The following is a 27,977-nucleotide window of genomic DNA, read 5'->3' on the forward strand; positions in this document are numbered from 1 at the left end:
GGTGCTTATGCCATGCACCCTCATTTAGTTCACGGGGCCACGTCACCGTGTGCGCCTGGACCACTCCCGCCTTCGCAGCATGGCTAGAGGAGGAGGCACAGCAAACACACGGGCCTGAAGCCCATGTGAAAGGCCCCAAAGGAGGCGAACTATCTGTTAGTGTTTATCACCTCCCTCGGGCGCACACGACCTTCCTCATAGCCTTCTTTAAAAAAAAAATGTTTTTATTGATTTTTACAGAGAGAGGAAGGGAGAGGGATAGAGAGATAGAAGCATCCATGAGAAACATTATCATTGATCGGCTGCCCCCCGCATGCACCTACTGGGGATCAAGCCCGCAACCCAGGCATGTGCCCTGACTGGGAATCGAACCGGCAACCTCTTGGTTCTTGGGTTCGACGCTCAATCGCTGAGGCACACCGGCTGGGCTCTACTAGCCTCTATGCCCACACTGAGTCCTTCTCTGCTTTCTCCAACCCAAATGGGGACAGGGTGGCCCCCAAGGACAAGCACTGGCACCAAGCCCTTCAGATCAACACTGGGTCCCTGACTTAGGATGCCCCATAGGGAGGAGGGACCCTCTCAGGAGCAAGGTGAATGACCGCGTCCTCAGGGCTCACCTTGCCCCGGGCAGGGTGGGTGCTGACACCCATGCCCCAGCCTCACTGCCACCCAGACACCCCCCCACAATGTGTGACAGCAGGGGGCCTCCTGCCCAGTACAGCCCTGAGGGCAAAGCTCACAGGAGCACAAAGCTGGTGCACACAGCGTGTTGAACACAGGAGCTGGGAACCAACAGGCTCATGCAAGAGAAGCCTGTGCAGCTGAGCGAGGCTGGCAGGGCCCACGCCCACCATCTGGCACCGGGCCCAGGAGGAGTACAGGATCGTAGACAGTGTCCCTACCCACCTCACCCGCCGGCTGTGACAGGCGGGGCCCAGGCTGAATGAGTGACTTCTGTCCCTTCCAACAGGCCCAGGTTAATTATAAATCAAGCAACAGTGGCGCAGTGGGACCAGCCCACTTCACACACCTGTGTACACTCTCCCCTCGACAGTCCGAATGGGGCACACAGGAGCCTACCGGAGAGGAGGGAGAGCCTATCGCGCCGGTCTCCGCAGCTTGAACCCTGGCATCATAGGTCCCCACCCCATGCTCCCCGTTAAGAAACTTTTCTCCTCCAAGGGCTGGGTCAGCAGTGGGGACAGACGAAGGCTGGGTGGTGAGTCACTTCCTCCCTCCTTCCTTGAGCAGCACAGGCCGAGAGGGGGAGGATCGCTTACTAACTCCTAGGCTACAAAAGGGAGGAACAAGACTCCTTAGTGTGGGGCTCTCACAGGGCCCTGAGTCTCAGCCACCAAGCACCCAGGTGATGAGCAAGAAGGGGTCGAGCAGAGCCATGTCCATTCCCAGCCTTTCTGCATTCTAGACAGCAGAAGCCTGCCCCATCGAGCTGCTGAATCCTCATTTATTATGAAAATGCAGAAGAGCCTGGCTGGTGTGGCTCAGTGGTTGAGTGTCTACCTATGAACCAATCAGGAAGTCACGGTTTGATTCCCGGTCAGGGCACATGCCTGGGTTGCGGGCTTGATCCCCAGTAGGAGCGTGCAGGAGGCAGCCGATCAATGATTCTCTCATCATTGACTTTTCTATTTCTCTCTCTCCCTTTCTTTCTGAAATCAATAAAAATATATTTAAAAAACACACACACACAGAAGATGGGGGATGAGGAGAGAAAGCAGTGTGATGAGAATTCCCAGTACATGCTTTAATGAGTCCCTAGTCCCCTCTGTCAATCCTGTGCTTACTCTATGGCCCAATCCTTATTGGCTTTTCCTGGCTGCCTTCCTTGTAAGGGTCTCCTTGATGCCTCCACACGCCCCTTCCTGCCTCTGCTCTGCTCTGAGGGATGAACCATAACCAGCTGTCGACCTCCCCACCACCGAGTTTCCTCACTTAAAAATGGACTGGATGGCACCGCCCCGAAGGCCCCTTCCAGTGCCAATAGTCTATAATTTCAGCCACTCCCTCCATCTCGACCTCTCCTAACATGCACTTTGTCTCAAAGCTGCCCCTGAAATAAAATACCTCGACGCAGATGGCTATGCTGCTCAACCTTTCCCTCCCTATCTCTTCTCACAGCTGCCGATGGTGAACTCTCCAATCTGTAAGGACAGCAGGAATCTTTGAAAACCATATCTGCACACTCTTCTTCCACAGACTGCCACCGAGAATCAAGAGGCTCTGCTTCAGCACGAAAACTAACTCGTGTGCCAGGCAGTGGGAAGGCAAGGATGCTCTCTGGCTTTCCTGGGGACTGTGGGGCTGAGCTAGGCAGCGGCTTCGATCAGACTCATATCCCATGACCACGTAGGCAAGGATCAGACTCGTATCCCATAACCACTGAGGCAAGGATCAGACTCATATCCCATGACCACTTAGGCAAGGATCAGACTCGTATCCCATGACCACTTAGGCAAGGATCAGACTCATATCCCATGACCACTGAGGCAAGGATCAGACTCGTATCCCATGACCACTTAGGCAAGGAGTGCTGGGTAATAGGAAGAGGTGTGGCTTCAAGGACCAGCGTGTGGGCTGGATCGTTTTTCCCCTGAATAAGGTGCAAAATAATCAAGAGGATGGCACTACAGAAGGACACTCCTCAACCAGCCACTTCCCAGCCGATGGCAACAACTGTACCTACAAGGACCTCTCAGGTGTGTGGGCTCACGGCCCACCTGCAGTGTGCACTTTGCGTGTATAGCGGGGCATTACATAGGCATCTTGTGCTTTTCGTAGGCGGGGGAAAAAGTACTGCCTACTTCCGTAGCAGGCACACCACCTTCCGACCTGAGGCACCCCTCGGAACGCACGGGTCCTTGAGGCTGCTCTCCAGATGTGTAACCGGAGCAGGTGAGAAGACCACAACTCCCTCTGATAGCCCCTGGGCACCCCAGGGCCACGTGGGCCTCAGCGGTTGATCTTCTTAGGGCGACCCTGAAATAGATGCCGGCAGGTGGCGCTTCTCAATGAAACTGGCTTCTCCACCACGAGTCACGCGGTAGCGGTCTCCTATGGGATCGGGCCATCCCTAAAGACCCACCCAGACTCTGTCATTTTCTTGACTCTTATGTGGGGAGCCGCCTCCTAAACACAGCAGCTAGAGCCTTACTATTTGCAGCAGCTGCCACACTCTGTGTTTAGAAGAGCCAAAAAGAAGAGGGAACACACGTGCCCCCACACCTAAAACAGTTTCAGAATTCACAGGCAAACCACTGGTTCAGAAAATTGTGCCTAAAATCATCCTGAAAAACTTGGGCCAACAGCCCATATCCCTAGGACTCAGCTCCAACGGCACATGAGACGGATTCGAATACAGGCACACCTTGAAAGACCGGGGGTTTGGTTCCAGACCACCGCAATAAAGCGAGACTTGCAATAGAGCGAGTCATGATCTTTTTGCTGGTGGGAGGAGGGGGGGGGTCTGGCCTCCCCTTTGTAAAAACTAAAGTAAAAAAAATGAGTGGATCATCTGCAAAGCCCAATAAAGTAGAAGCACAGTAGAATGAGGTATGTCTCCATGTCCTGGTTTTATGCTGGCATTAGGTCACTCCGTTTCCAAATTCTGGCTTACAATCAGGGTAAAAAAGGGGTGAAAATGGAAAATACTTTTCTGAGAAGTCTGCCTACATCATAGTTACATCAGGGTAGGTTTTCTAATGACTCTGCATGCTAATTGGGCCGGAGAGCTCCAAATCCCAGCTCCTAAGTTTTCCTCCCAATTTCCAGTTCTGCATGTGAAGCCAGGGGCCGACTACAGAGAACACCCCCGCATCTTTAGGGAAGAGAGAGTGTTTCCTGTGGGAAACGACCCATCGCCCATGGTGCACTGGGTGGGATCTTAAAGGAATTTAGGGGGAGGTGCGCCATTATAGTTAGAGAGAAGAGACATCAGGATTTCAATGGTCAGGAAAGGCAGCTTAATCCCTTTGCAGAAATGCAGGCCAAAAGTTCAAACCCAGTAGGGCTGTGAGGTTTTCCTTATTGCAGGGTCCTTCTCTTGCTGGCTTTTAATAGGCACTTTCATTGTTCTCTGCAGACAAAATGAGAGCTGAGCTTAAGGAGGAAGTGGTCAGTCCAGTTTCGAGCCGAATGAATGAACACGGTTGGGCTTCCTCGGTGCACAGCACTGCCTTCTTGCAGCAGCTGGGCCAGAGCAAGTGTGGAGGCAAAGGACAGAGTCCCAGCGAAGAGTCCCCAAGCTCCAAACCCGAGCTCTGTGTCTGACTATCCTCCAACTTCCAGGAAGGTAAAGCAAAAGGAACTTTCTTTTGCTCAAAAACTTGCACTATCGCTTTTTTTAAAAAAATGAGGATCATACATTGTATAGCTGGAAATGGCTGCATAGATTTATCCATTCATCAGTCAGCATTTGCTGAGCGTCTATTCAATGAAAGGCACAGGGAACAAAGCAGATGGAGAAGATCTCACTGTGCCCTGCAGCTCCTTCAAGCCCCTCAGGTTCAAGGTGAGAAAACCACAGCCATCTGTGTAGGCACCTTGCCAGTTCCACACAGGAAGCAGCAGTCTTGCAGGATTCTGCCAAACCCCTTTCCCCCACCCCGAGAAGATGCGAGGGGATGGGGCCAGGGAATGTTCTAGCCTCACATGTAATTTTTTCCTCCAGAGGAAAATTGTGCAACCTCTTGTTTGGTCCCACAGTCTGAATAGTCTCGACTCTGAACATTAAAAAAAAAAAAAAGGCAACAAAGCATTCCTTTAAAAGGAATCCTTGCTTTTTCAAGAAGGTAGACGTGGTCTGAAAATGGAAGCATGATATTAGCATTTTACAACTGGGTGGGAAATGTGGTATTTGTGAGGAGCCTCTCCGGGCCACTTAATCATCCCAAGGAACAATAATCAAGACATGAATGCAATTTACATGCAAAAGAGACACACTGTCTCGGTTTGGAAAAAGGGCTCAGGAAAACAAGCCATGCCTCCAGCCCATGCGCCTCAGGAGTCACGATCTTTCCATCCCTGTTAGAACACAACCGCTAAGGGCTTTCTTCCAAATTAACAGTAAAATTAAAAGCTAGCTCAGAGCCCTTTTCCACGCTGCTGCGGAACGTGTAAATCGACATTTTTAAAGGATAATGTGGTAACATCTATTTAAAACGCATATATATTTTGACACATCAATTCCTACTTGTAAGAATTTATCTTACATATACGTCCATGAAATTATTTCACTGCGTATCACAGAATCTTACTGTAGACTTGTAATGAGAATAAACTAAACACGCATTGATAAGGGAAGGGTTTATTTAACTGATTCATACAATGAAACACTAGGCAGCATTAACAAAAGCGAGGTAGATCTAGAGGCTGTGATTTAAAAGACACCAGGATAGATTAAGAACAAAAATGCATAGAAATAAAAAATGCATAGAAATAAAGTTTATATAGAAGTGTGAGAGATGAAAGGAAATTAGTAACATGTATATGAAAATAATATAGAAATTTATTAATAAATAAATAGTAACTAAAGGATATAACAACAGAGGCATGATATAAAAATGACAAAAAACATGATATGAAAACAACAGTGATGTAAACAATGACTAATAAAGTGATTAAACTTAAAAAAAAGAAATAAAGTTTATAATATTTAAAACATGGGTAAAAATTTCTGAGATGATACAGAAAAGTATGTTCAAGGTGGGGGTGGGAGCTGCGATGGGGGTGTCTGGACACTGACTTTTCATTTCATACCTTTCCCCATTGTTTTTCTTTTTACCATAGACCTGTACTGACTTTATTGAAGTAATTATATGTATTTAAAATGCAGTTTGAATGAAATAGTTTAAACAAAGATGAAGCTCCAGCCACAATCTTAAACACGAGTATTGTTTCCTTTGGGATATCTTCTTCATCCTTCGGTGACTGATCTCCCAGCACAGAACCCATCAATTTAGGATCCAGTGCTTTAACAAGTCTATTTAATGGTCTGAAAACACACTATTTGTAGCTAGAGAGTTTTAGATGCCCTTTTCAAGACCACCTTTATTTTTTTTATTTTAAAATGAATATATATTTTTTTAAAATTTAAATTCTTTATTGTTTGAAGTACTACATATGTCTCCTTTTTCCTCCATTGTCAAGACTGCCTTTAAAAAAATATTATTTCTGTCTGGCCAGCAGTTAAGCGCCAACCCAGGAACCAAGAGGTCACCACTTGGATTCCCAGTCGGTGCACATGCCTAGGTTGCGGGCTCGATCCCCAGTAGGGGGCATGCAGGAGCCAGCTGATCAATGATTCTCTCTCATCCTTGCTGTTTCTATCTCTCCTTCTCCCTTCGACCTCTGAAATCAATAAAAATATATTTTAAAAAATACTATTTCTTCTCAGATAGTAGCCTGAGTGGGGAGCAAAGGCTCAGTGAAGGTCAGGCTGCCACTTATTCTGACTGATGTCTGATCTTTGTGGACTTGCTGCCTCTCCCCCTGACAGGTCCTCCCACTCTCCCCACCAACTTCCTGGCTTAATTTCCCCTGTAGCACCTACTGCCGTGTGACACACTGGCTACTTCACTCCTTTATCTTCTTCACTGTCCACCTCTCCCCACTAGAATGCGAGCTCCATGAAAGAAGGACTGGACATTTGGGGGCGGGGGAGGGGGTTGTCACTGCTATATCTTCAACATCTGGAATTGTACCCAGCACACAGTTTACATTCAAGAAATATCTATCAAATGAATGATTGAATTAATATATATATTTTAAAAACCTACCTGCCATTATTATCGAGAACAACAAGCTGACTACTGTTAAGATATTTAATTAACTTTCAGTCTCTTTGGTCTGCTAGCTATCAAAATACACAATACCGACACTGCCCTGGTACAAAGCTTCATGCGATTTATAACTGTGTTCACTGTATAATTAGACCTCTTATCTAGTGTTCGTGCCTACAGTTTCAGTTCAATAAAGCACTCTCTAATCTCCTGGACTATGGGAACCTGACATCCATAGATGCTTGTTAAACTGCCGAACGGAATTTTGTTATCCTAAACCAGAAAGGAAATTATCTTAGCAGCACATAAGGTTTGCATATTTAAAAGTAACCATTTGGCTCTAGCTGGTTTTGCTCAGTGGATAGAGCATCAGCCTGTGGACTGAAGGGTCCTGGGTTTGATTCCGGTCAAAGGCATATGCCCAGGTTGTGGGCTCAATCCCAGCAGGGGGCATGCAGGAGGCAGCCGATCAATGATTCTCTCTCATCATTGATGTTTCTCTCTCTCTCTCTCTCTCTCTCTCTCTCTCTCTCTCTCTCTCTCTCCTTTCTGAAATTGATAAAAATATATTAAAAAAATTGCCAAACATAAAAATATATTTAAATAATAAATAAAAGGAACCATTTGAAGCACAGGCGTCTTCTGAAGACCATTTCACTTAGCCGATCCCTTCTCCTCACCCACCCAGCACTCACTGCCGATGAGCTTCCCGGGCAGCATTCACAGATCTGTCCTGACACGCGCCCTCTGCCCCTCCCACACCAGCTTAAACAACTGCTTAGGCGGATTCTTCCTTCTACTGAGTTGACTCACTGTTCAACGGAACTGCCCACATGGACAAATGGGATAACAGATGTGCTTTGAGGAGCATGAAATGCGATACAAGCGGAAAGACATAAAGTTAATATTGATACAAAAATATCTGTAAACATATTTAGACAGACTTGTTTAAAAAATGGGACAAAGCTATTGATTACAGTTGTTTGCTTTTCTTATAAAATTTAAAACTTTTTTTTTGTCACGAAGCCTGAATAGGAGAAATCTAACTTTTAACCTTGAATCCTGACACGCTCCCAAGGAGTTGACACAAGCTGCTACTATGATACGGCCTGGAATGGCTTCGTGCTGACCTCACTGTGGCCAGCCTGGACTGTGGGTGTGAAGTCAATGCATCGTTTCATTAGTGAATTCCTACTGTCAAAATAAGTATAGAGTCTAACTGTATGTTATGTCAAAATATCATATTAGAGGTAGACGCTACGCTCTGGTTTCAAGGATCTTCCGCTTGAACTACTTCTACCTCTCTTATTCTGAGCCACTCTCTCAGCTTCAGCACCAGGTGACAAATAGTAACAGGAGGCACGAAGGGCGATATTTTGGATACGCAGTAAAAGTGAGTAAAGACTCATGGGACTGAAAGATAACTATTCAATAACAGCCCTAAAGCAAGCGACCTTGGTTAGTGATGAGAAGCTGAATGAAGGGTTTCTCGAATTTCATGACCAGTGGTTCTATATATTCTCTGGATCGATGTTTAAGGGATGTTAGAAGGAGAGAGAGAGAGAGAGAGAGAGAGAGAGAGAGAGAGAGAATATGAATGAGAATGAATGACACAGTGCCCCTTTGGTCTCTTGCTAGTTTCAAAGCATGGTTCTGGCGACAGAGCCATACACAGGAGCAGTAGTAAGAAATAGTTTGCTCTAAGGATACTTTCTTGTGGATCTGGGAATCCAAATTCTGAAATGCATTTCCATTGAATAACTGGATCACGATAGTGGAATAATCATAAAAATGTAATCATTTTAATTCAAAAACGTCCAGGTTAGGTGTCATCTTTATACTCATTGACCCCCAGAGGCTCCCTTCTTCCTGCCTCCACCAATCGGTTTCTAGAGCCTTGGACAATCAGCCTCTGCTTCCCACCAACCTCACGTCCCTTTCCCCCGCCTGCTCCACGGAAGTGTGGCAGGCTGGTCTCACCCTCTCCCCTGAGCCTTTGTTCCTCCTTAGTGTCTCCTTAGCCTGCAAAGCCCGTTCCTCCTCAATTCTTGCCACACTTCAGACATGAGCTCAAGTCCCATCTTCTCCGAACCCTCCATCAGCTCTGATTGACTTCTCCTTCCAGAAGCCTTTACAAGCACTCATGTTCTGGGCAGCCCAATTTCCTAGCTTATTCCATCCATGTGTCATGTGTTGTTGTGTTTTTTTTTGTTTGTTTGTTAATCCTCACCCAAGGATATTTTTCCATTGATTTTTAGAGAGAGTGGAAGGGAGGGGGAGAGACAGAGAGAGAAACACCGATGTGAGAGAGACACATCGACTGGTTGCCTCCTGCATGCACCCCAACAGTGGATTGAGCCTGCAACTGAGATACGTGCCCTTGACCAGAATCAAACCCACAACCCTTCAGTCCAAAGGCCGATGCTCTATCTACTGAGCCAAACCGGCTAGGGCAGTGTCACGTGTTTTTAACCTTATCTTCCTACACAGACCTTAGGAACTCTGAGAGCAAACACATGATTTGCTGGTTCTGAGAAGCAAAGAGCTGAAGCCATTAAGTCCAGCTCTCATCACCACCAGATGGCAGGTGGCCGATGAGGGCCCCACCATAGAATTGGTCACATCCCCAGAGAGCGGGGCAGGGCTGGCCAGCACAGGGACTCATGGTTCAAGGGCCCGACCCAGCCCTCTGTGGAATAATCTGCCTTGTGGAATGTTTGCACAATGGGATGGGAAGAGGAAAAAGATAGAAGCCCAGGAAAATCTGCAGAAAAAGAAAATCCTCTTTGGTCACATCCCACTCGAATCAAGGCTGAGATATTTCCTGTTTTTAAGTTAGAGCTATCAGAAGTTTCCCATCAGAACACACCACAGACTGACTTACAACATATGTGTTTGCCTTAGTGGTACTCGTCTTTTAGACAGAAAAATGTTGGTGACAGTAACTTTTCAATGGGACTCTCTACGCTGACTACGCCTACTGAGAAGTAATACAGTGCGAGGGGAAGTCATGTAGGCACATGTCGAAACCTAACATGTTACAACCAAGTCCAGGAGAAACGCAGGAGAGGACACACACAAAAAGTGTTGAAAAGGGTGAGAGGTTTTAATACTGCCCATCACAACGACAGAAAAACAAGAGTTCCTTTTCAGGAACATACCCAATCAGGACATACCCACATATTATGCCTTAGAGCTTTATCCAGAAAGTGGAATGGATGGTGGCCTAATGAAGCCTGCATACTTTTAATTCAATAGACATTTATGTAAATACCTGCTGTGTCCAAGTGTGTGCATGGGAACACATGTAAGTGCATGCACGCACACAAGAGAGCACCAGGCAGGGGGAGGGAGAGAGAAAGAGCGAGAGGAACACAGAGGGTTGCCAAGAAAGAGGAAACTGTGGTTGGCATGTATCCCACCCCGAGAACTAATCCCAAGGACAGAAATGGAGAGCAGACCTACACATAGGTGGCTCATTATCCAAGGAATTAGGAATCTTTCAACATGCTTTCAACTCCGCCTCCTCCCACCTTGTTGCCAGGCGATACATTGTGTAGAACTGGAGAGTGCAGTATGGGATGAGGCACCTTGCCATACATTCACTAGGGAATTAAAGTCAACTACTCCTTGGTAGAGTCTACTTCATGGAGAAAGCAGGGCCCAGAAAGTAGGTCTAGCTCAGTGCCGGGGCTGACCAGCAGACCCTGTGCGATGGATGAATAGATGACTCTGACACACGTTTCTGTGAAAGAGAGGCTAAGGGGCTGTTTTGCTTTAGGAGCAAAAAGCCTCGTTCACCTGCCTCCTTAGGCTTTTATTGTCACAACAGCTTGAACTAAAAATAACCTCTAGATACAATTAGCAGGGTAAGCATCCTTGAGAAAGCACCTGCATCTGTAGTGTCTTCATACAAGGACATTTTGAAGTCTAGATGTAAAAATTCTAGTAAAACACCGGGGGTGGGGGGAGGGGTGGGGGTGGGGTTAGACTTGTTTGGAACAGTCAAGGCAGGGGCTGCTGCCTTTGGCAAGGTCCCCCAGAGGCCTCCGACCTTGCAGACTTTCTAACCAAGTCCCCTGCTTCCCCATAGCTCAGCCCTTCCACATTCTGGTAGTTAACCTGGGCCTGGCCTTACAGACTCAGGAGAATCTAAGCCTCCCTGTCAAGGTCAAATCTGTTACCTCCATCGCTGCCGGTCCTGGAGTCCGAGGCCAGGCTGTCCGTGGAGCCCGTGGTGAAGCTGACGTGGACGCTCCTGAAGGATGGGCTGAGGCTCTCTGCGGAGCCCTGGCTCACTTTTTCCAAGTCAGAGCTGCTCTTGTTCATTTTTAAAAGGTGCCTGAAAATTTTGGAAGAAACAATGAAAGTGATTAATTTAGTTTCAAGTAAAAAACCAGGTCGATTGACCATGAACGCACTATGCTCTCTCTTGAAACCTGACCTATGCCAGCAAGTTTTGAAAAAATGATTTTGGGAAGAGAGAACAGGGGCTCTTTTGAAACCGTATGCACATACATGGCAGGAGATTTCTTGGGTGTGGTTAGGAGAGGTGAGTCTATTAAATTTAGACAAATGCCAAAACCATGATTTGGGAGCAACTGCCTTCATATTCTGGCCTTGTTTTCTAACACATTTATGTCATCTATTATATCCTGTGCAACAACTCTACAAAGAAAAATAGAATATTATCATACAAGCCAAGGTATAGAGATATGCAGAGACTGGGTAGCTTTTGCAAGATCACAAAACAAGTGAATTGCAAATCAAGACTAAAAACACAGGATTTCTTTTTTGCCTGGTACTCTCTTGACATAGCTTCAAAGAGTCTAGGTTGTTCCTTGGAATTAAGAGAAACTTCATTTAAATTTTAACCAGACTTCTAGTGCAATGCCTAGACCCGTGGTCGGCAAACTGCGGCTTGTGAGCCACATGAGGCTCTTTGGCCCCTTGAGTGTGGCTCTTCCTAAGCCTTAGGAGTACCCTAATTAAGTTAATAACAATGTACCTACCTATACAGTTTAAGTTTAAAAAATTTGGCTCTCAAAAGAAATTTCAGTCGTTGTACTGTTGATATTTGGCTCTGTTGACTAATGAGTTTGCCGACCACTGGCCTAGACAGAACCATGTTAACATAACCCTTATTCCAGAATTAAGGAATAAATCTGCCCTTAGGCTTCCTATGAAATCTTTTTGCTGCATTTCTAAGACAACATTACCAACATATCAGGGACAGGAATACCAAGTTCAAGAACAAAGGACTTCGCCTTGGAGAAAACAGTCCCACTATTAGGTAGGGTGTTTAGTTTATTGATTCCTCCTTCCCTCTTTCCAAGGGCTACATGAATATTCACTCTGACCTGACATTTTCACCACAGAGTGAGACAGAGTACAATCAATCCAGGTCCTTCCCTGCGGGTGGTAACCCAGATTTGTCTGAACTGATATTTCCTGATGACATTCTTGCTCCCCCGACAGCAGATCTATATCTCAATATCTGCTGTAGGAAATATACAATGCAGGATTGATTTGGCATCAGAACTGCCTTGTTTAATGCATGTGACCTTACAGTCAAGAATGTATTGATTGTTCTTTGGCTCAGCATGGCCAGGCCCTGTGTTGCTCTTCACAGTCACTGGAATCCTTTGTTCATTAACAGAAAAGTTTAGAGAAAGTCTGTTTGCTACCATGAAAAGTGCTTTCTAGAAACATCTCTCTCTCCATCTTCAACCCTGAGAAGCACCATGAAACATATTTTTAAAGCTGTTAAATAGAAGTGTGACATTGATGGCAATATTATGCTTAATAGTATTTTTATATTTCAATTAGTAGCCCTGCGCACGAATCCGTGTGCCACTAGCTCACTGCTGCCCTCCTGTAGCTCTCTGCCTGCTGCCCCGCCCCCCCTTCCCTCCCTCACAGCTTGTTGCCCTACCCTCTCCTATAGCTCTCCGCCACCTGCTTGAAGCTTGCTGCCCCACCCTCCTACTGATCCGTGATCTGGTCGTTACACAGTCAGTCGTTACATAACGACCATTTGCATATTACATCTTCATTATATAGGATGCCACTGTAGGAATCTTGGAAATATCAAATCCTTAGGAAGGGCTATGGTAAAATACAGTCATAGGGGTTTCATACAATATTTTTATCCTCATCAGATCCATCATAATGGCTTCTCAGATGAAGCCAAAATAAGAAGGTGTGAATAGCAACAACTCCCTGGCATAGGAGAGAAGCCAACTCTATGGCAGCCCAACTACTCCGCTTCCTCCAGAGTGGTCTCTGCTGTCTCTTGGGTCTTCAGGCCCAGAAAATTGCCAAGAGAGAAATTCCAGCACCATAGCTGCTGAGCTGACATAGCCCCCCTTCCACAAACTTAAGGAAAACACTCAATGACATGTATAGAAATAGATAAAACTAAAAAACACACATACATACACAATTATTTAAAGTAATAGCAATCATTGAAAGAAAAGAGGGAACTCAATGAGGGAACTCCACAGGGTGGAATCCGTGTCTGCATTTATAATAAGCTCCCAGGGGAGGCACTACACAATATGCTTCAACACCAAGTGCATGCTTGCTGGGAGTGTTGGTCAATATTCTTTCTTTATTTATTTATTTTTTATTTATTTTTTATTTTATTTTTTTTTAATATATATTTTATTGAATTTTTACAGAGAGGAAGGGAGAGGGACAGAGAGCTAGAAACATCGATGAGAGAGAAACATCGATCAGCTGCCTCCTGCACACCCCCTACTGGGGATGCGCCTGCAACCAAGGTACATGCCCTTGACTGGAATCGAACCTGGGACCCTTCAATCCGCAGGCCGACGCTCTATCCACTGAGCCAAACCAGTCAGGGCGAGGTCAATATTCTTTATCAGGTTAAGGAAGTGTTTCTATTCAGGTTTTTGAAGGTTTCATATTCTTAAGTCATTTATAGTTATTGAGCTTGATCAAATGATTGTTCTACATCTACGCAAAAATCATTGTTTCCCTCCTTTATTCTGTTCATGTGATGAGTCACATTAATAACTCGCACACTTTGCATACACTTAATTTACTACACATGGCTGGGTTCAGTTTGACTAATATTTAACTGAAGATTTTTACGTTTACATTCAAATGTGAGTTTAGCCCACACTTTTTCTTTCTTGTACTCTTCTTGTCTAGTTTTGGTATAAAGGTTAAATCAGAGTTATAAAATGAATTGGGTAACTTTTTCTCTTTTCAATGATATTATGTAGTTTATAAAAAATAGGGATTATGTATTTCTTGAAAGAATGCTGTAACTCCAATGTCCATCATAAAGAAATGGTTATGTTGTGGTATAATCTTATAATGGAATCTTTTATAGCATTAAAAAATAAATGTACTCAATTTTAATGTACCAATATGAAAACTATTCTTAAAATGAGTATTACAAGAAGCTTTCAAAAGACTCAAGTAAAGTATACAAGTGGTATTAAGTTGATATACCATTTATATACATTTTTAAAACGTTATATATTTTTCTATGTCACATATATGCAATAAAGTGGAAATAATACTCATAAACTTCAAGTTAGTGATTACTCTGGGTAGCAAGGAGAAAATGAAATGGAAATTAGGTAAGGAGGGATTTTTCTACCGTACCTGTAATATTTTATCTTAAAAATCTAATATAATGGCAAAATGTTAATACTTGAAAAATCTTAGGGAGATACATGAAGTTCTGTTAAATGATTTTTTTGAACTTTATTGTATGCTTGAAATATTGGGTAAACTGAAAATGAACACTTCTAGAAGCAACAAAAATCTCTAGGGCCCGAATGAGCCCAGGGATGGCCACTCTGTTGACCTATTGGTGAGCCTCCGAAGGAACACGGGGAGGACCCAGTGGGATTTCCATGAGGCTCCCCAGCGGGACAGGCAAGCTCAGTGAGGGCTGACCCATCACAGAACAGCCTCGTGGGTGAAAAAGGTTCTTTCTCAGACCTGATAACTCTTCTGAGACTCTGGGGGTTAGTTCTTCTGCATTGAGTCTCTATGAGGGAAAAGTCAGTTTTGAAGACTCACCAAGTGAATGCAGACAAAATCAGAGTATTCCTATGATTGCAGGATGAATTCTCCGCAGACTGTGTGTGTGTGTGTGTGTGTGTAGGGAAGTGGGGAGCCTCCTGTAGCAGACTTTGGTAAATCTTAGTATCGAAGCCACAATTTCATGTTGTCATGGCTTCTGGGGACATTACTGCGGTTTCTCTATTAGAAGAGGCACAAGAAGCCCGGGATCCCACCAGGTAACGAAATCCCAATAGGCCTTCGGAATGCTCAGGGGTAAATGGGGAGGGAAAGGGGTGGCCCTTCTTAATAGCAAAATCTTGGGAGTGATGACTCCTGTGTGTGAGAGATGCATCAGAAATCTTCCTCCCTGGAAACCTGTGCCACCTGCACTCGTAAGAGAATTTAGTCAGAGAATGAACAAAACCAATCAGATTTAAAAATGAAAGGAGAAGCTTGCCACCCCACTCGAGACTGACATCAGGCTGTTTTGTGTCTTCAATCTGTGCGTGGAATAGATTTCTTAAAAAAAAAAAAAATCCCCAGAAAGGGCTTAATATTCCAAAGCTGACTCTTCTGGGTCCCAATAGATTCTTCTGTCAGACCTAAGGCCAAAAGGCAATCTGAATACACGCAAAATGCACAACAAGGCTATCCTTCGGTTTCTGAAGGGCACTTTTCCCTTGTTAATGATAGCTTGTTTTTCAAAAAACGGGCGCAAACCATCTATAAGATGAAATCTGATGTCATGCCATTTAAGGAAGTGGTTTCAATGGGCTGTAACCACACGCTGCAGTCTTTCCTCTCTGGGTGGTGAGTAACGCTCTTATCGGGGCAGAGGGAATACAGCCCGCACAGATGTCTTTGCTCGCGCGGAGTGATAAATGACTCGTTCTTGCTCAGACTTCCTCTCCTGCCTCCCCCTGTCGATTAGCCACCGTCACGGGCGAGGAGGGTGACATGCCCGGCCGGTGGCACAGCGTCCTTAGAGACTCCGAGCCCTGCAGCTGCTGCCCAGTGTTTTCAGAATGGCTTTTCCCCCCATTGTCCTCAGAGAAAGGAGCCTGGCCAGTGTTCTCCACTCTGTATTGGGAGAAAGCTAGAAAAAAAAGATCCAGGCGGAAGAGCCATCTGCCAGACTTCCTCATTTGTAGGAACCAGGCTCTTCTAAAAATACCCCGAGCTTTCGGCATGTCCGAAATTCTTAATGGAGGCCGGGCCGGTGTGTGGCAGGGGCTGTGCGGCAGGCTTCCCCTGGCTGCTAGAACCCTCACTCAGGAGTGCGATTTCAAGTGTGACCGGGGCAAGTTTTCACTGTCACTGCCCTCGCCTGGGGTTAGTCCGCAGACCTTGGGGTTGAGCGCTTTTTGCCTCTGGAGCAAAATATATGAAAATCCGAGTAATGCCAGCGAGCGGTTTTAGACGAGCTCTTTAGACCCAGGACGCAGGCACACCACCACGTCTTTGGGCTGGTCAAGTTCACTGCTAAGTTTAGTGAGGACTCGCAGGAGAACTCTGAGGTGGCTCGGAAGGCATCAACAGGTTAGAAAATTCTATATACACTGAAAACATTACCCAGAAGAGAACAGGATGGGTTTAGAGGCAAATCAATCAGGTCACGCCTAAATCAAAGAACGAGAGCTTCTTACCATCCTAGACTCCAGCCCGAGGCGCCGTCCTCACCAGCGTGGCCTCCCAGAGCCCGTGACAGGCCAGGCCAGTGACTGGAGGGTCCCGCGGAGCAGCCCTGAGGACGAAGGGCCAGCTGCAGAGGCAGCCCGAGTGCCTTGTCAGCCTGCTCTGAATCACACTCAGTTCCTCTCTGACTTTTCTACAAAATGCACTTCCTGCAAAATCACAGGAAGGTGGGGAAGGCTCTGCCGCTGTGACCTGCTGCATCCAGCCTCCAATGGTCGGACTGGGCTCCGTCGGAAGGAGGGATTCAAATACCCTCAACAACGCAGTGAGTTTTCCCCCCCGTTTAATCTCGACTATTTAGCCACATCCTTAAGTCAAAATCCTTAACCGACTCACGCTGAAGCACCAGGTCTGCTTGGTGAATAAGAGCGCCCTGTTTCAGACTTACGCCTGTGTCACCTGTAGCGTGTCCCCCGTCCTGTCTATCCTGAACACCATTCCAGGTTTTTCAACAAATAAACACTGACTACTGTGTGCCCAGCACCGTGTTAAGTGTTGGGGATACACCAGTGGGTGGAGCAGACACCATCCCTTCTAATTTGTCAAGCTCCTCGAAAAAAGTATACAAAGGGTTCAACCACATCTTCAGAAAATATTTGCAGCTTTGGGTAGAACATCCTGACTCAAAATCTGTCCAAAATACTGCTCTCTCGATGCTGGCCGACTCTGAAGAGTCCCACCCAGAGCTCCTGTGAGGATTCTCAACCTCAGCCACCAAACTGGATCAACCCAGGTCCTCCCTGGCGACAAAAACACACTTCCTTTGACAATCTCGCTTTCAAATATCCTCCGCCCCCATTGTTTATCCATTAGAACACACGCCTGGATTTCTTGTTGGGAAAACAAATTATCACCCTTTTGGTTAATATACTACTACCACTTGCCCTCGAAAATCCTTCGCTCCAATTGGGCCAGGCGCTCATTGTTCCTAAAGCTCCCCGTGTTCCGCTCCTTTCCCCACGCTGACTCAGGAAACCATTCTCTCTCCCCTTCAAAGCATTTCCATCCTCAAGATTCAGTATCACTTACCTACAAATCCCTCTTGTCTGTCCCCGCTGGAACTCACATTGAACTGCACCTGACTCACATCACTGAGCATTCAGTTAGAATCCTGGTGAGATTATTCTAATTGTCTCATGTGAAATAGGTTTGTTGTTACTACCCCCAAATTATGAACTGTTTCAGGAGCTGTGTCATAGCCAGGACATGCTGGAACACAGAGTCATTATCAAACGCATCTTGCTTAAGTTTATCTGCCTCTGTTTCAATAACTCGGTGGCATCTCAGAGGATCAATGTTTCCTTTAAGAAAAAAATTATACTTGCCCAGCAAAACTTGCAAAAGGCAGGAACACTGAGCAAACAATAACCCCCAGGAAGGCTGGATGCAATAGCGGGATCCTTCTTCTATCTACAAAATACAGCAGTCCCAGAATATCCTGAACTGGCACAGAGCTTGTCGTTTTTTATTGTTGTTTTCTGGGACATGAGATGAGAAAAGCGGATAACTACACTGGACAGGTTTTCATTGCTTCTACCTTTGGTGTTCTTAGGTGACAACGCCAAGGGAATTATTTAGCAAGTGTCTAAGTACCACCTGAAAGGACTAAGAAGTCCAGTCTGCTCTGGGGGCATCTTTCCCCACTGCTCTATCAGCTTTACGAAGATAGGAAGTCAGTTTCACTGTTGGTCAAATGACGTCTCTGGGGCAGGCCTATTAATTTGCATTGCAGTTAATGCACTGGTGACTGCAGGGCTCTACAAGCTGAAAAGCCCTTTGGTTCAACCTGAAGATGAATATGCTTTGCATTCAGTGGAAACCACTTAAAAACAGAACTAAAGCCATACTTATTTTTAAAGATAGAAAAGACACACACATTTCGATTAGTAGTAGTTGGTTTTGGTCAAGGATAAAAATGCTAAAATTGGTCAAATGGAAATGTGTAGGCATTTGCCTGGCTATATACAGATCTACTTTGGCATTGAGAGATACCAATATTTTTTAAAAGATAGCCTTTCTGGTCTCAGAAAATCAGAGTTGTTTATTTGTGGCCCCAGTCTGCATGGTTATGTATTTTCCTAAAGCAGCTCTGGGCTGCCTGGGGCAGGAGAGGAGACAGCAAATGTTTGGAGTTATCCAGGATGGAGAGGTTTCAGCTAAGGCTGAGCACAGGGAGAGGCAGCTGCTGGGAGCAGGTAAGAGGGCAGAAAACCCAGCAGCTCGACCCCATTACCCAATGTATACACTGTCATCTCTAATACAATAGCTTAACAATCATGAGTCCTCAACTTCTGGCCTGGAAAGTCAAGGAGGAAGCTCTTACATCTGTTCACACAAGGGGCAGATGGGATGAGAACATGAAAAGAAAGAGATGAATAACAAATGGAGGTACAGACAGAGCAGCTGTGATCCGGAGGGGCACCCCCTACCAGCTGCCCAGCCCACAGGCCGGTTCTGTGTGGGAGGACCCTCAGGAGCCTTTGGGAAGAACAGCCAGATCATCTATCTTGGTGGAACCCATCCACCAAGATGATCCGGGCCTGATCAAAATCCTTTTGTTTCTAGACTATTGGTTTTGGCAACTGCACTTTTAGAATTCTCTCTCTCTCCTCTTCTTAACAGTTAAACACATGAATAACATCCCAGGTAGACTGCAGAGTCACTTAGGAAGCCCATGGATGTGGTGGTTAAGAGTGTGAGCACTGGGGCGCTGATGCCTGGGTTTGGGTCCTGCCTCCACTGCTTTTATGAGCTGTGTGCCTTGGAAAGGCTCTTAATCTCTCTGTGCTTTTAGCTTCCCATCTATAAAATGGGGATAACAATACTTATGGGGCAGATAGGAAGGTTCATTGGGTTCATTGAGTTAATCTTTAACGAGTGCTACAAACAGCACTGGGTATATAGAAGGTGTTAAGTTATGTACAAAGATGAATGTAGATGGATGGACAGATGGACAGACAGATGGATGGATGGACAGACAGATGGATGGATGGACAGACAGATGGATGGATGCACAGACGGTCAGATGGATAAAGAAAGAGAGGGGAACAGAAACAGAGACACCAAAAGGCAGAGACACAGAGAGGACTTCAGCAGCCTCCAGTAAATCCGTAATTCCTTGTGTTACCTGCATAGAAGACAAAAACAGCAGATGGGCTAGAGATTTCACTCTTTCCTGGTACCTCCACTTTTATTATGTCTTTGAGGAGACTCAAAGAAGAAAGTTAATCAAGGTGATGCTTTTGATCGCATGCATTATTCTAAAATAACAAGGAAGATTTGGTTTGACCATCAACCAGACCTCACTTTGAATCTACATATTCAAGAGCTTGATAATTTCCAGTATAATCCCAGGTTCAGCGGCTGACATACTCCTCAAATGACCAGGTTGCTTAGCTCCATTATACAAAAATTTAGAAACAGAATAACCTCTTTTATTATATAACTTGCCTCCCCCTACTGCAAAAGAACCTCCCATGATGTTTTTCCCCTTCACACTCCTCCACATCCTCTCCGCCAACACACAGAAGGCTCTGGTGATCGACTAAACCAAAACGTTAGCAAGTTGTTATTCACCAACTTGGGACTTGCTGCTGTTCTAGTCCTGACCTATTCCTGTTGGAACCCATCCACCAAGATGATCTGTGCCTGACCAAAATCCTTTTGTTTCTAGACTATTGGTTTTGGCAACTGCACTTTCAGAATTATCTCTCTCTCCTCTTCTTGACTCAGCAAATACTTCAAGTGTACTTTGTTGACCCAGACCTTGACCCCAGCTATTTGGCTTAAGAAATACTTATATTAGACTTCATTACTACCCTCCTGGCTTGGGAGATTCAAGCTACTTGTAACAAAGGTACTAGGATAATCTACTTCTCCACCCCCACTCTGGTCCAGCCTCTTGCCCAATAAGGGTGGGGCTCCCTTCACACTCCAGGACAGTTCTTCAGCACTCTTTCACCTACTCCTCAACAGCTCCATCTCCCTCTCCCCAGCCCTGGCTGAAACCTCCCCACCCAAATCCCCACACCATCAACCAGACCTCACTTAAGAAGGTTCTTGGACACCAGCTGTGAGTCTTACCATTCAACTCAATTCCATCATTATCTATGTGGAGATAGCATTAGAACCCACAGGTTAAGGGCTTCATCCCACAAGACTGCCCTCCATTGCAGATACCAAACTCAAGTCCAAGTTGTCACTGGTGCTTCTGACTGACCAGCTATAGAACTAAGGTTCCAAAAACCCCCTCCTTGAGTTCGATTAATATGCTAGAGCAGCTCTCAGAACTCAGAGAAAAAAATTACTTAAAAGGACATAACTTAGGAACAGCAGACGGAAGAGATGAATCGGGCAAGGTATGGGAAAAGGGTGCGGAGCTTCCATGCCCTCTCCGAGGGTGCCACTCTCCCCACATTGCCATGTGTTCACCAACCTGTAAACTCTCCAAGCCATGTCCTTTTGGGTCTTCTTGGAGGCTTTATCACATAGACAAAGTGACTAAATCATCGACCATTGGCAACGGAGTCAACCTCCCGTCCTTCCACCCTCCAGGAAGGTTGTGGGATGGGCTGAAAGTTCCAAGCCCCTCATCACAATGGCTGCTTCCCAGGAAACCAGTTCCAAAAATCACCTCATTACCATAATAAAAGACGCCTTTATGGTTCCTGGGGAATTCAGCACTTAGGAAATTACAAGGGTTTTAGGAGTTCTGTGATAGAACTGGGGAGGAAGACCAAATATGTATTTCTTATTATAAATCACAATGTCACACTGGGTCACTCCAAACATCTTCCACCTCCACTTTTGTACCAGGCAGTCCAGTGCTTCTCTAGGAAAGTACGTAACCACGCAGACTGGGGCCACAATGAATTCATGCTTCCCGTCTTCAGGTAGCTCCTGGGGCTCCCAGCAATCCTTGCACTTGCCCTCCCATTTTCCAAAGTAGCTACTCCAAACATTCATCACTTTTCTTGATATTCTTACTTCTTGCCTAGCTCAAGTAAATCCTCTATCTCTCCATGATCCACAGTATCTCTTCATGTTTGTATTTACTTTAAGTGCAGAGGTGAGATAACCATATGCCTCAATTAATTATACACTTTCAAGTTAACCTGCATTATTTTCATTTTTCTCTTCATCTCCATCTCTAATTCTTTCCCAATTTCCCACTCTCAGGTACTCATACTATATTTCCTTGGATATATACACTTGGATTTCTCCTTTAAAAATATGTATATGCTCAAAGTCACTAATCATCCAAGAGATGCAAATCAAAATGACAATGAGGTCCATAAAAGAAATAAGACGTTAAATAATGGATAATAGGTGTAATGATAGCTGTCATTTACTAAAATACTGGGTCCAAAAAATTCATGAACTAGTCATAATCACTCATTAAAATTCATGACACATTCATAATTACTCATTAAGAGGAAACAAAACATTTTGGCATGATAGTCAAAGCTGTAATCAAAGAGGATGACCACCTTCTGCCAAACACTTTGCTTAGAGCCACCTGGCTGGACAGACCACAGGTCCTCTCCCAGATATGGAGCTCTGAAATTAGTACAGGGAGCACTTACTGACCGCCGATGATTTTGCATTATAGATGGTGTTAGGTGGGAGAGAGCCCAGGATCGGATACATGCAGACATGTGATGAGATAATGGACTCCCCCTGGCATTTCTAACAGATCAGCATGCCAGACACAGATACCGGCTTCTTCTCCCTGAATCCACATACCCCCACACAGATACTGACTTCTTTCTGAATATCCCGCCCAGCCCCTGCAGCAGAGAATTCCTTAGTTGAATGCCCTGATGATCCCTGCAGCAGCAGAGAATACCTCAGCTCATGTCCCCGCCCCTCACCCAACCGCAGTATAAAAAAGCGCCCCCCTCCCTGTTGGGGTGAATCCACGTGCCCTGTCCTTGGGGATATGTGGGTCTCCAGGGGACGCAGTATAAACTTTCCTTCCTTCCTTCCTTTTCTGATCAACTCTCTTTATTTCCTTCGCCGCCTCCTGAGCCACCTAACCTAACAGATGGTAAGTTTTAGACTCTAGAGCTGGACTGGCAAATAGCCCAGCATACGCATCTGCACTCCACTCTCGCCAAACCTGAAGACTGCGGATGGCTTACAGCAAGCTTTCTTGCAGGGTGGACACATGGCCACACCCACTGACTAGAATTGGTTCTGGAGGATGCAACCTAACTACCCTCATGGTTCAAAAATGTGCAGTCACAGAATCTTCCTTCTCATCTGCACCTATTAAGAACTAGAGGCTTAGTGCACAGATTTGTGCACTGGTGGGGTCCCTTGGCCTGGCCTGTGGGGATCAGGCCAAAACTGGCTCTCTGATATCCCCGAGGGGTCCTGGATTGCGAGAGGGCACAGGCAGGCCCAGGGACCCCACCAGTGCACTATTGAGGCTGGGGAGGGACTGCAGGAGGACTCCAAGGTGTGTCAGGCCCATCTCGCCTAGTCCTGATTGGCCAGACCCCAGCAGCAAGCTAATCTACCGGTCAGAGCATCTGCCCCCTAGTGGTCAGTGCACGTCATAGCGACTGGTCAAACAGTCGAACAAACGGTCGAACACTTAGCATATTAGGCTTTTATTATATAGGATTATTTAAGTGACAGCCCACTATATAAGTAATATATCTTCAAAGTTACATTACTTACTAATATGTCAATTTAGCTAAACTATTCTTGCATTTATCCAATGTCATTGTATTTTTATTCATTTGACTGTTGAAAGGAGCTTCTGAAGAGCAGGAGCCATTCTGCAGGGCTTTCTACAGCTCAGGGCCACACAGCGGTAACACCGCCAATGATCTGCTAGGTTTCTGACTTCAGCTTTTATAGCACATGCATTAGTGGGCATGAAATGGCTAAAAAAAACCCAAACTGCTGGGAAGTCAGGGAGGTCACTTGATAGTGATAGATACTAAAATTAACTGGAGAGTACAACATCTGAGTAAAAAGGGAAGGATTTTTTTTAAAGTTGTCTTTGATCCAGAAGTTCCCCTTCTCCCCCAACGAAGAACGGTTGTTTATGTAAGTCAGCCTGTTAGAGAAGCACAGAGCATGAGCTGCCCAGGGCACGAGACAGAAGCCATCTGAAGCAGGGAACTGTTCAGAGTTGTATGGAAACAGCAGGAACACCCTTAATGCCCAACATGTTCAGGGATCTGCCCAAAAGTCAACAAAAGAATAATGAGCAATTTCAGCACGGAGGATGAAGACGGATCTTAAACTCTGAGAGTCACCAGCTGTAGAAAGGGCTGCTGAATATTCTTTGCAGTTGGTTTGTCAACCCTGATAGAAGGAAATGAAAATCCTCTCATGAGCAACAAATTATTTGCAACACAAATAGAGCACATTTCTCACCGATTGGTGAGTTCCACACCCAGAAAGTGGGCTGGCCATTCCAGGAACAAAGTCCCTCTGATCACTTGAGGACAAAAGGGGCTTGATCATATGGCCCAGGTGTGTGTTCTCCAACCTGCCTCAGAAAACACGGAAAATCTGTTTTCAGAGAAGCCAAACCACACCCTAGAATTCCTTGCAACTCACTGGTGGGGGAAAAAGAAAAGTCCTTAGGTGATTACTACCTGAAAGGAACATTCTGTGGCAAGAAAGGGCTGGCTCCACACACCTGCTCAGCTTAAAAAAATAATAAGAAAGAGAGAAAGAGGGAGAGTGAGCCCAGTAAGAGCCTAGTAGCAAAAGTGAAACGTACAATCACTGGAGAGTAATTAATCCTTGAGAGGATGCATGGTGCCCACATGGCCTTTACCCACCTTGAAGCATTAATAATGATTAACCTCAGCTTCTTTAACTGAAGGTGACAATGTTCTATTGGGCAAGGCTAGCAGCAGAATTATAATGGGGTGTCCAGTGAAAACTCTGTAGTTCACGCTGACCTCTTTTTTCTAATTCAGCAACCCTTCCTTGAATACCTACGATATCCCAGGCACAGTGCTAAGGTATCCTGTTGGAGAGTTAAAAAAAGAAAAGTATGAAACATGGTCCCTGTACACCAAGGAGTTTATAAATGCTTGAGGAGATACAAACATGGATCCAATTTCATACAATGCAAGACATGCTGTGTTAACCACGAAACCAGGCATGAACACAGCAGCCCTGGGGCAATCAGGAGACCTGGGTTTCAGAAAGAAACTTTGATACAAGTATTGAAAGTTACTGTTCCTTTCATCGACATTTCTTGATGTGCAAAGCATAAGGTTAGGTACTTTTGGAGAAACTGAACTAAACAGGGAGTGGTCTCTGTCTACCACTACCTACTTAACAAATATTTCTTGAGCATCTATTTTGTGCCAGGCACCAAACAGGATATTATGGAATTGCAGATGGCTAAGCATGCTCTTTATCTTTAAGGAGCATCAGGCATTTTTTTTTTCTTTAACAAATAGTTATCTATATGCCTGTGCTAAGCTTGATCTTGATCTTGGATCAGATCAAAAGACAGTTAAAGGAAGGACTACTCCCAGGCAGCAAGCTGAGCTTACCTCTGCATTACTGAACAGAACAGAGAACATGGTGAGAATCCAGATGCTATTCTAACAATCTCATCAAAGGGAATCAAAGCAGGGGTGAGCCTTTGGTGGTCATATGACACATCTGCTCATTTAATCACATCAACTCAGCCCTCAGGGACCTTAAGGGGAAGGCACTGGCTTTTCAGGACCTTGTACAAAGTGTAACAGAAAGTGGGCAATTAGTAGATATTGATGAATTAAAGAATCTCTAATCCCTAGCCTTAGCCATGAATGCATGCTTTAAAAATGGGGAGAATGTCATACATATTTTAATATACTACTTTTCAACTCAGTGATTTCTTTTTTTAAATTACAGAACAGAAAGACAGGAATCAATTTTAACTCTCAGTGCTATGGCATCATTAGATGGCCAATATTTTAGGGTCTATCCACAAGCTCATGGGAAGAGGCCAACTATTAGTTTGCCCCTGGTATGGAACAGAACAGAAAGTGGCATTGTTGATACCCGTGCTTTGTTCTGTTTGCTAAACTCCATGTGTGGTGGTGGGCGTGGGGGGTGGGGTGAGGAAGGGAGATTCCCCCCCTGAAGTGCGCCCAGTATTCACTGTGCCCTGGACCAACTCAACCTCCTCCGACTCATTTCAGTTTTGTCAAAAAGGCTAAACATACTCAGAGAAGGTTCTCTAAGGCAGCGGTTCTCAACCTGTGGGTCGCGACCCCTTTGGGGGTCAAACGACCCTTTTACAGGGGTCACCTAAGACCATCAGAAAACACATATAATTACATATTGTTTTTGTGATTAATCACTATGCTTTAATTATGTTCAGTTTGTAACAATGAAATTGGAGGTCACCACAACATGAGGGACTGTATGAAAGGGTCGCGGCTTTAGGAAGGTTGAGAACCACTGCTCTAAAGGCATACAGTGCTTTCTAATACAAAGTGTGCTTTTCAAAATGCCACATGGGAATCCCATTACGCACCAAGGCTCTGGGATTTCCTTGGAAACTGCTGCCATTGCCTGGCAATCCGCTACGGTAGGCAGTGCAACGAGAATCGAGGAGCATGCAGAGCTCTGATCAGATTGGACACGGGGTCTGGAGGCAACTACCCACCTCACTCCCTCACTCTGTGCCCACCCTCGGGGCTCACGCTGAGAGAGCTGCTCCCCAGAGACCACACAAGGAAGTCGGTCCCATTTCTCTGGTTAGCACAGTGGCCACTCCGGTGGCCAGAGAACAGCTGCATCTATGACTCTGTCACCACCTGCCTGCTGAGGAGCAACGTGGGAGGGAGGGAAGGAGATTAAGAGTGACCAAAAGCCCAAGGACAGACTCAGTCTCTGCTCCCAGAATCCCCCCCAGCGGCGGAGCATGTGGTTAAGCGGTGGGTGAAACGTACAATCAACAGGAGTGACAACTGCAAAACAAGGTCGTCACCCCTCATTTTCTTGGGGAGACTTTTCTTTCTTTTGATCAGTCTCACAGGGGCCAGACTGGTTGGCAGCTACAACCCCATAAACTTGTCTTATTTCTCATTCACCTGTCATCCTCTAATTCCACCTCTGAGCTCAGGCCACCTTCCTAATTGGGGGTTTCTTTGTGAGATGTTTGCACTCACCAGATGATTCCCCCGCAACTGACCTTGTCACTCAAAAGCCGTACGTCATTTCAAAACAGGTTTGCAGCTCAGAAGAAACAAGGGGAGAAATAAATTTGATTCTTGTGCATTTTAATTATTTCCCCAGGCGCTTCGGCTCTCATTAAATTGCCTTCAGTCTTTGAATGTGACATTTAAACGAAGCAGCCCACACTTCTTTTCCTGCAGGTTCTGGTTTTCTAACCAGCAGTACTTGTCACGCCTGACCTTCTAACCCCGCTCTACACTGGAGTAGGGGTGGTCCTGAGGGGTTCGAGGGGTCTGTCAATCTAAGTAGGTAAGCGCTGGTGTCTGCAGGAGGTTGCCTTGGCAGCAGCAGGTGCGGAAGGATCCAGACTCTGCCTTGCCTGCCCCGGAGGAGGGCTGGGCACACGCTGAAGCACCTTCCAAAGTTAAAGCGCTGTCAACGCATCGAATGAGCGTTGAGAGCCTTTGTCGTACATGGCATTACCTCAAGGGGATTCTCAGCAACCCTAGTGGGAGTTTCCAGAGGACAGGACCTCAGACAGACAGGTAAGTGACTGCTAAACAGTTTTAAAACAAGACCACAGGAAAGCCAAGTCATTCTCAACATCCATTTCTTTTCCTTCCAAGTCAGAGTCTTGTAAAACAGGACCACGGGCAAACCAAAAACCATTCTCTGTACTTTCCTAATGGCCCTAGAGAGCAGATGGATCCAAGGAAGTGTAAGTGACACTGCCCAGCACCAGGCAACCCCTTGCTCAGAACTATGTAACTATCTATTATTTGCCTGTGAAGTCTTTGTTTCTTTGGTTGAATAGATAACTAAGTGTTATTTCACAGTAACCTATGATCCTATTTGACTAATAGGATTACTAGTTTTAAAATCTTTTGCTATTTTTAAATTTCCCCAAATCAAATTCCAAATGAAGTCTTTTTGACCTCAAACTAACTTGGGATTTTGTAAAAGGCTCCTAGAAAATATCTCAAAAGATTTTTCTCTCTTCTCATAAAAAGGGAGATGTTACACACTAATCAGGCTCATCTGATATGTTAAAATACATAGGCAGTATTGTCAAATCAGAAGTAATACTAAGCTTTCTTTATGTTGTATTAGTGTAAGTATATGTTATAAGCATTCTAGAAGTTATCTGAAATTCCTAAAGTCTAGTATGTTCTGGTATAATGTTATAAAATGTTGCATGTTAAAGGAATGACCAAATTTCCTCGTCAATTCTATTATAATAAAAACTCTCACCAGATCTTCAATTTATAGTTACTGTTT

General features: G+C 45.3%; 1 protein-coding gene across 3 annotated transcripts in view; it reads right to left on the reverse strand.

The window, feature by feature from the left end:
* PRAG1 (PEAK1 related, kinase-activating pseudokinase 1) overlaps nt 1-27,977 on the reverse strand; it is a 50,671-nt gene that overhangs the window by 9,082 nt on the left and 13,612 nt on the right. For all 3 annotated transcript variants that reach the window (XM_023751833.1, XM_006086164.3, XM_014453594.2), the window contains exon 4: nt 10,985-11,142. In XM_023751833.1, coding sequence (XP_023607601.1) covers nt 10,985-11,142 — 158 coding nt within the window. The remainder of the gene's footprint in view (nt 1-10,984; nt 11,143-27,977) is intronic.

This window comes from Myotis lucifugus, unplaced genomic scaffold (assembly GCF_000147115.1).
Source record: "Myotis lucifugus unplaced genomic scaffold, Myoluc2.0 scaffold_26, whole genome shotgun sequence".
NCBI classification, from domain to species: Eukaryota; Metazoa; Chordata; class Mammalia; order Chiroptera; family Vespertilionidae; genus Myotis; species Myotis lucifugus.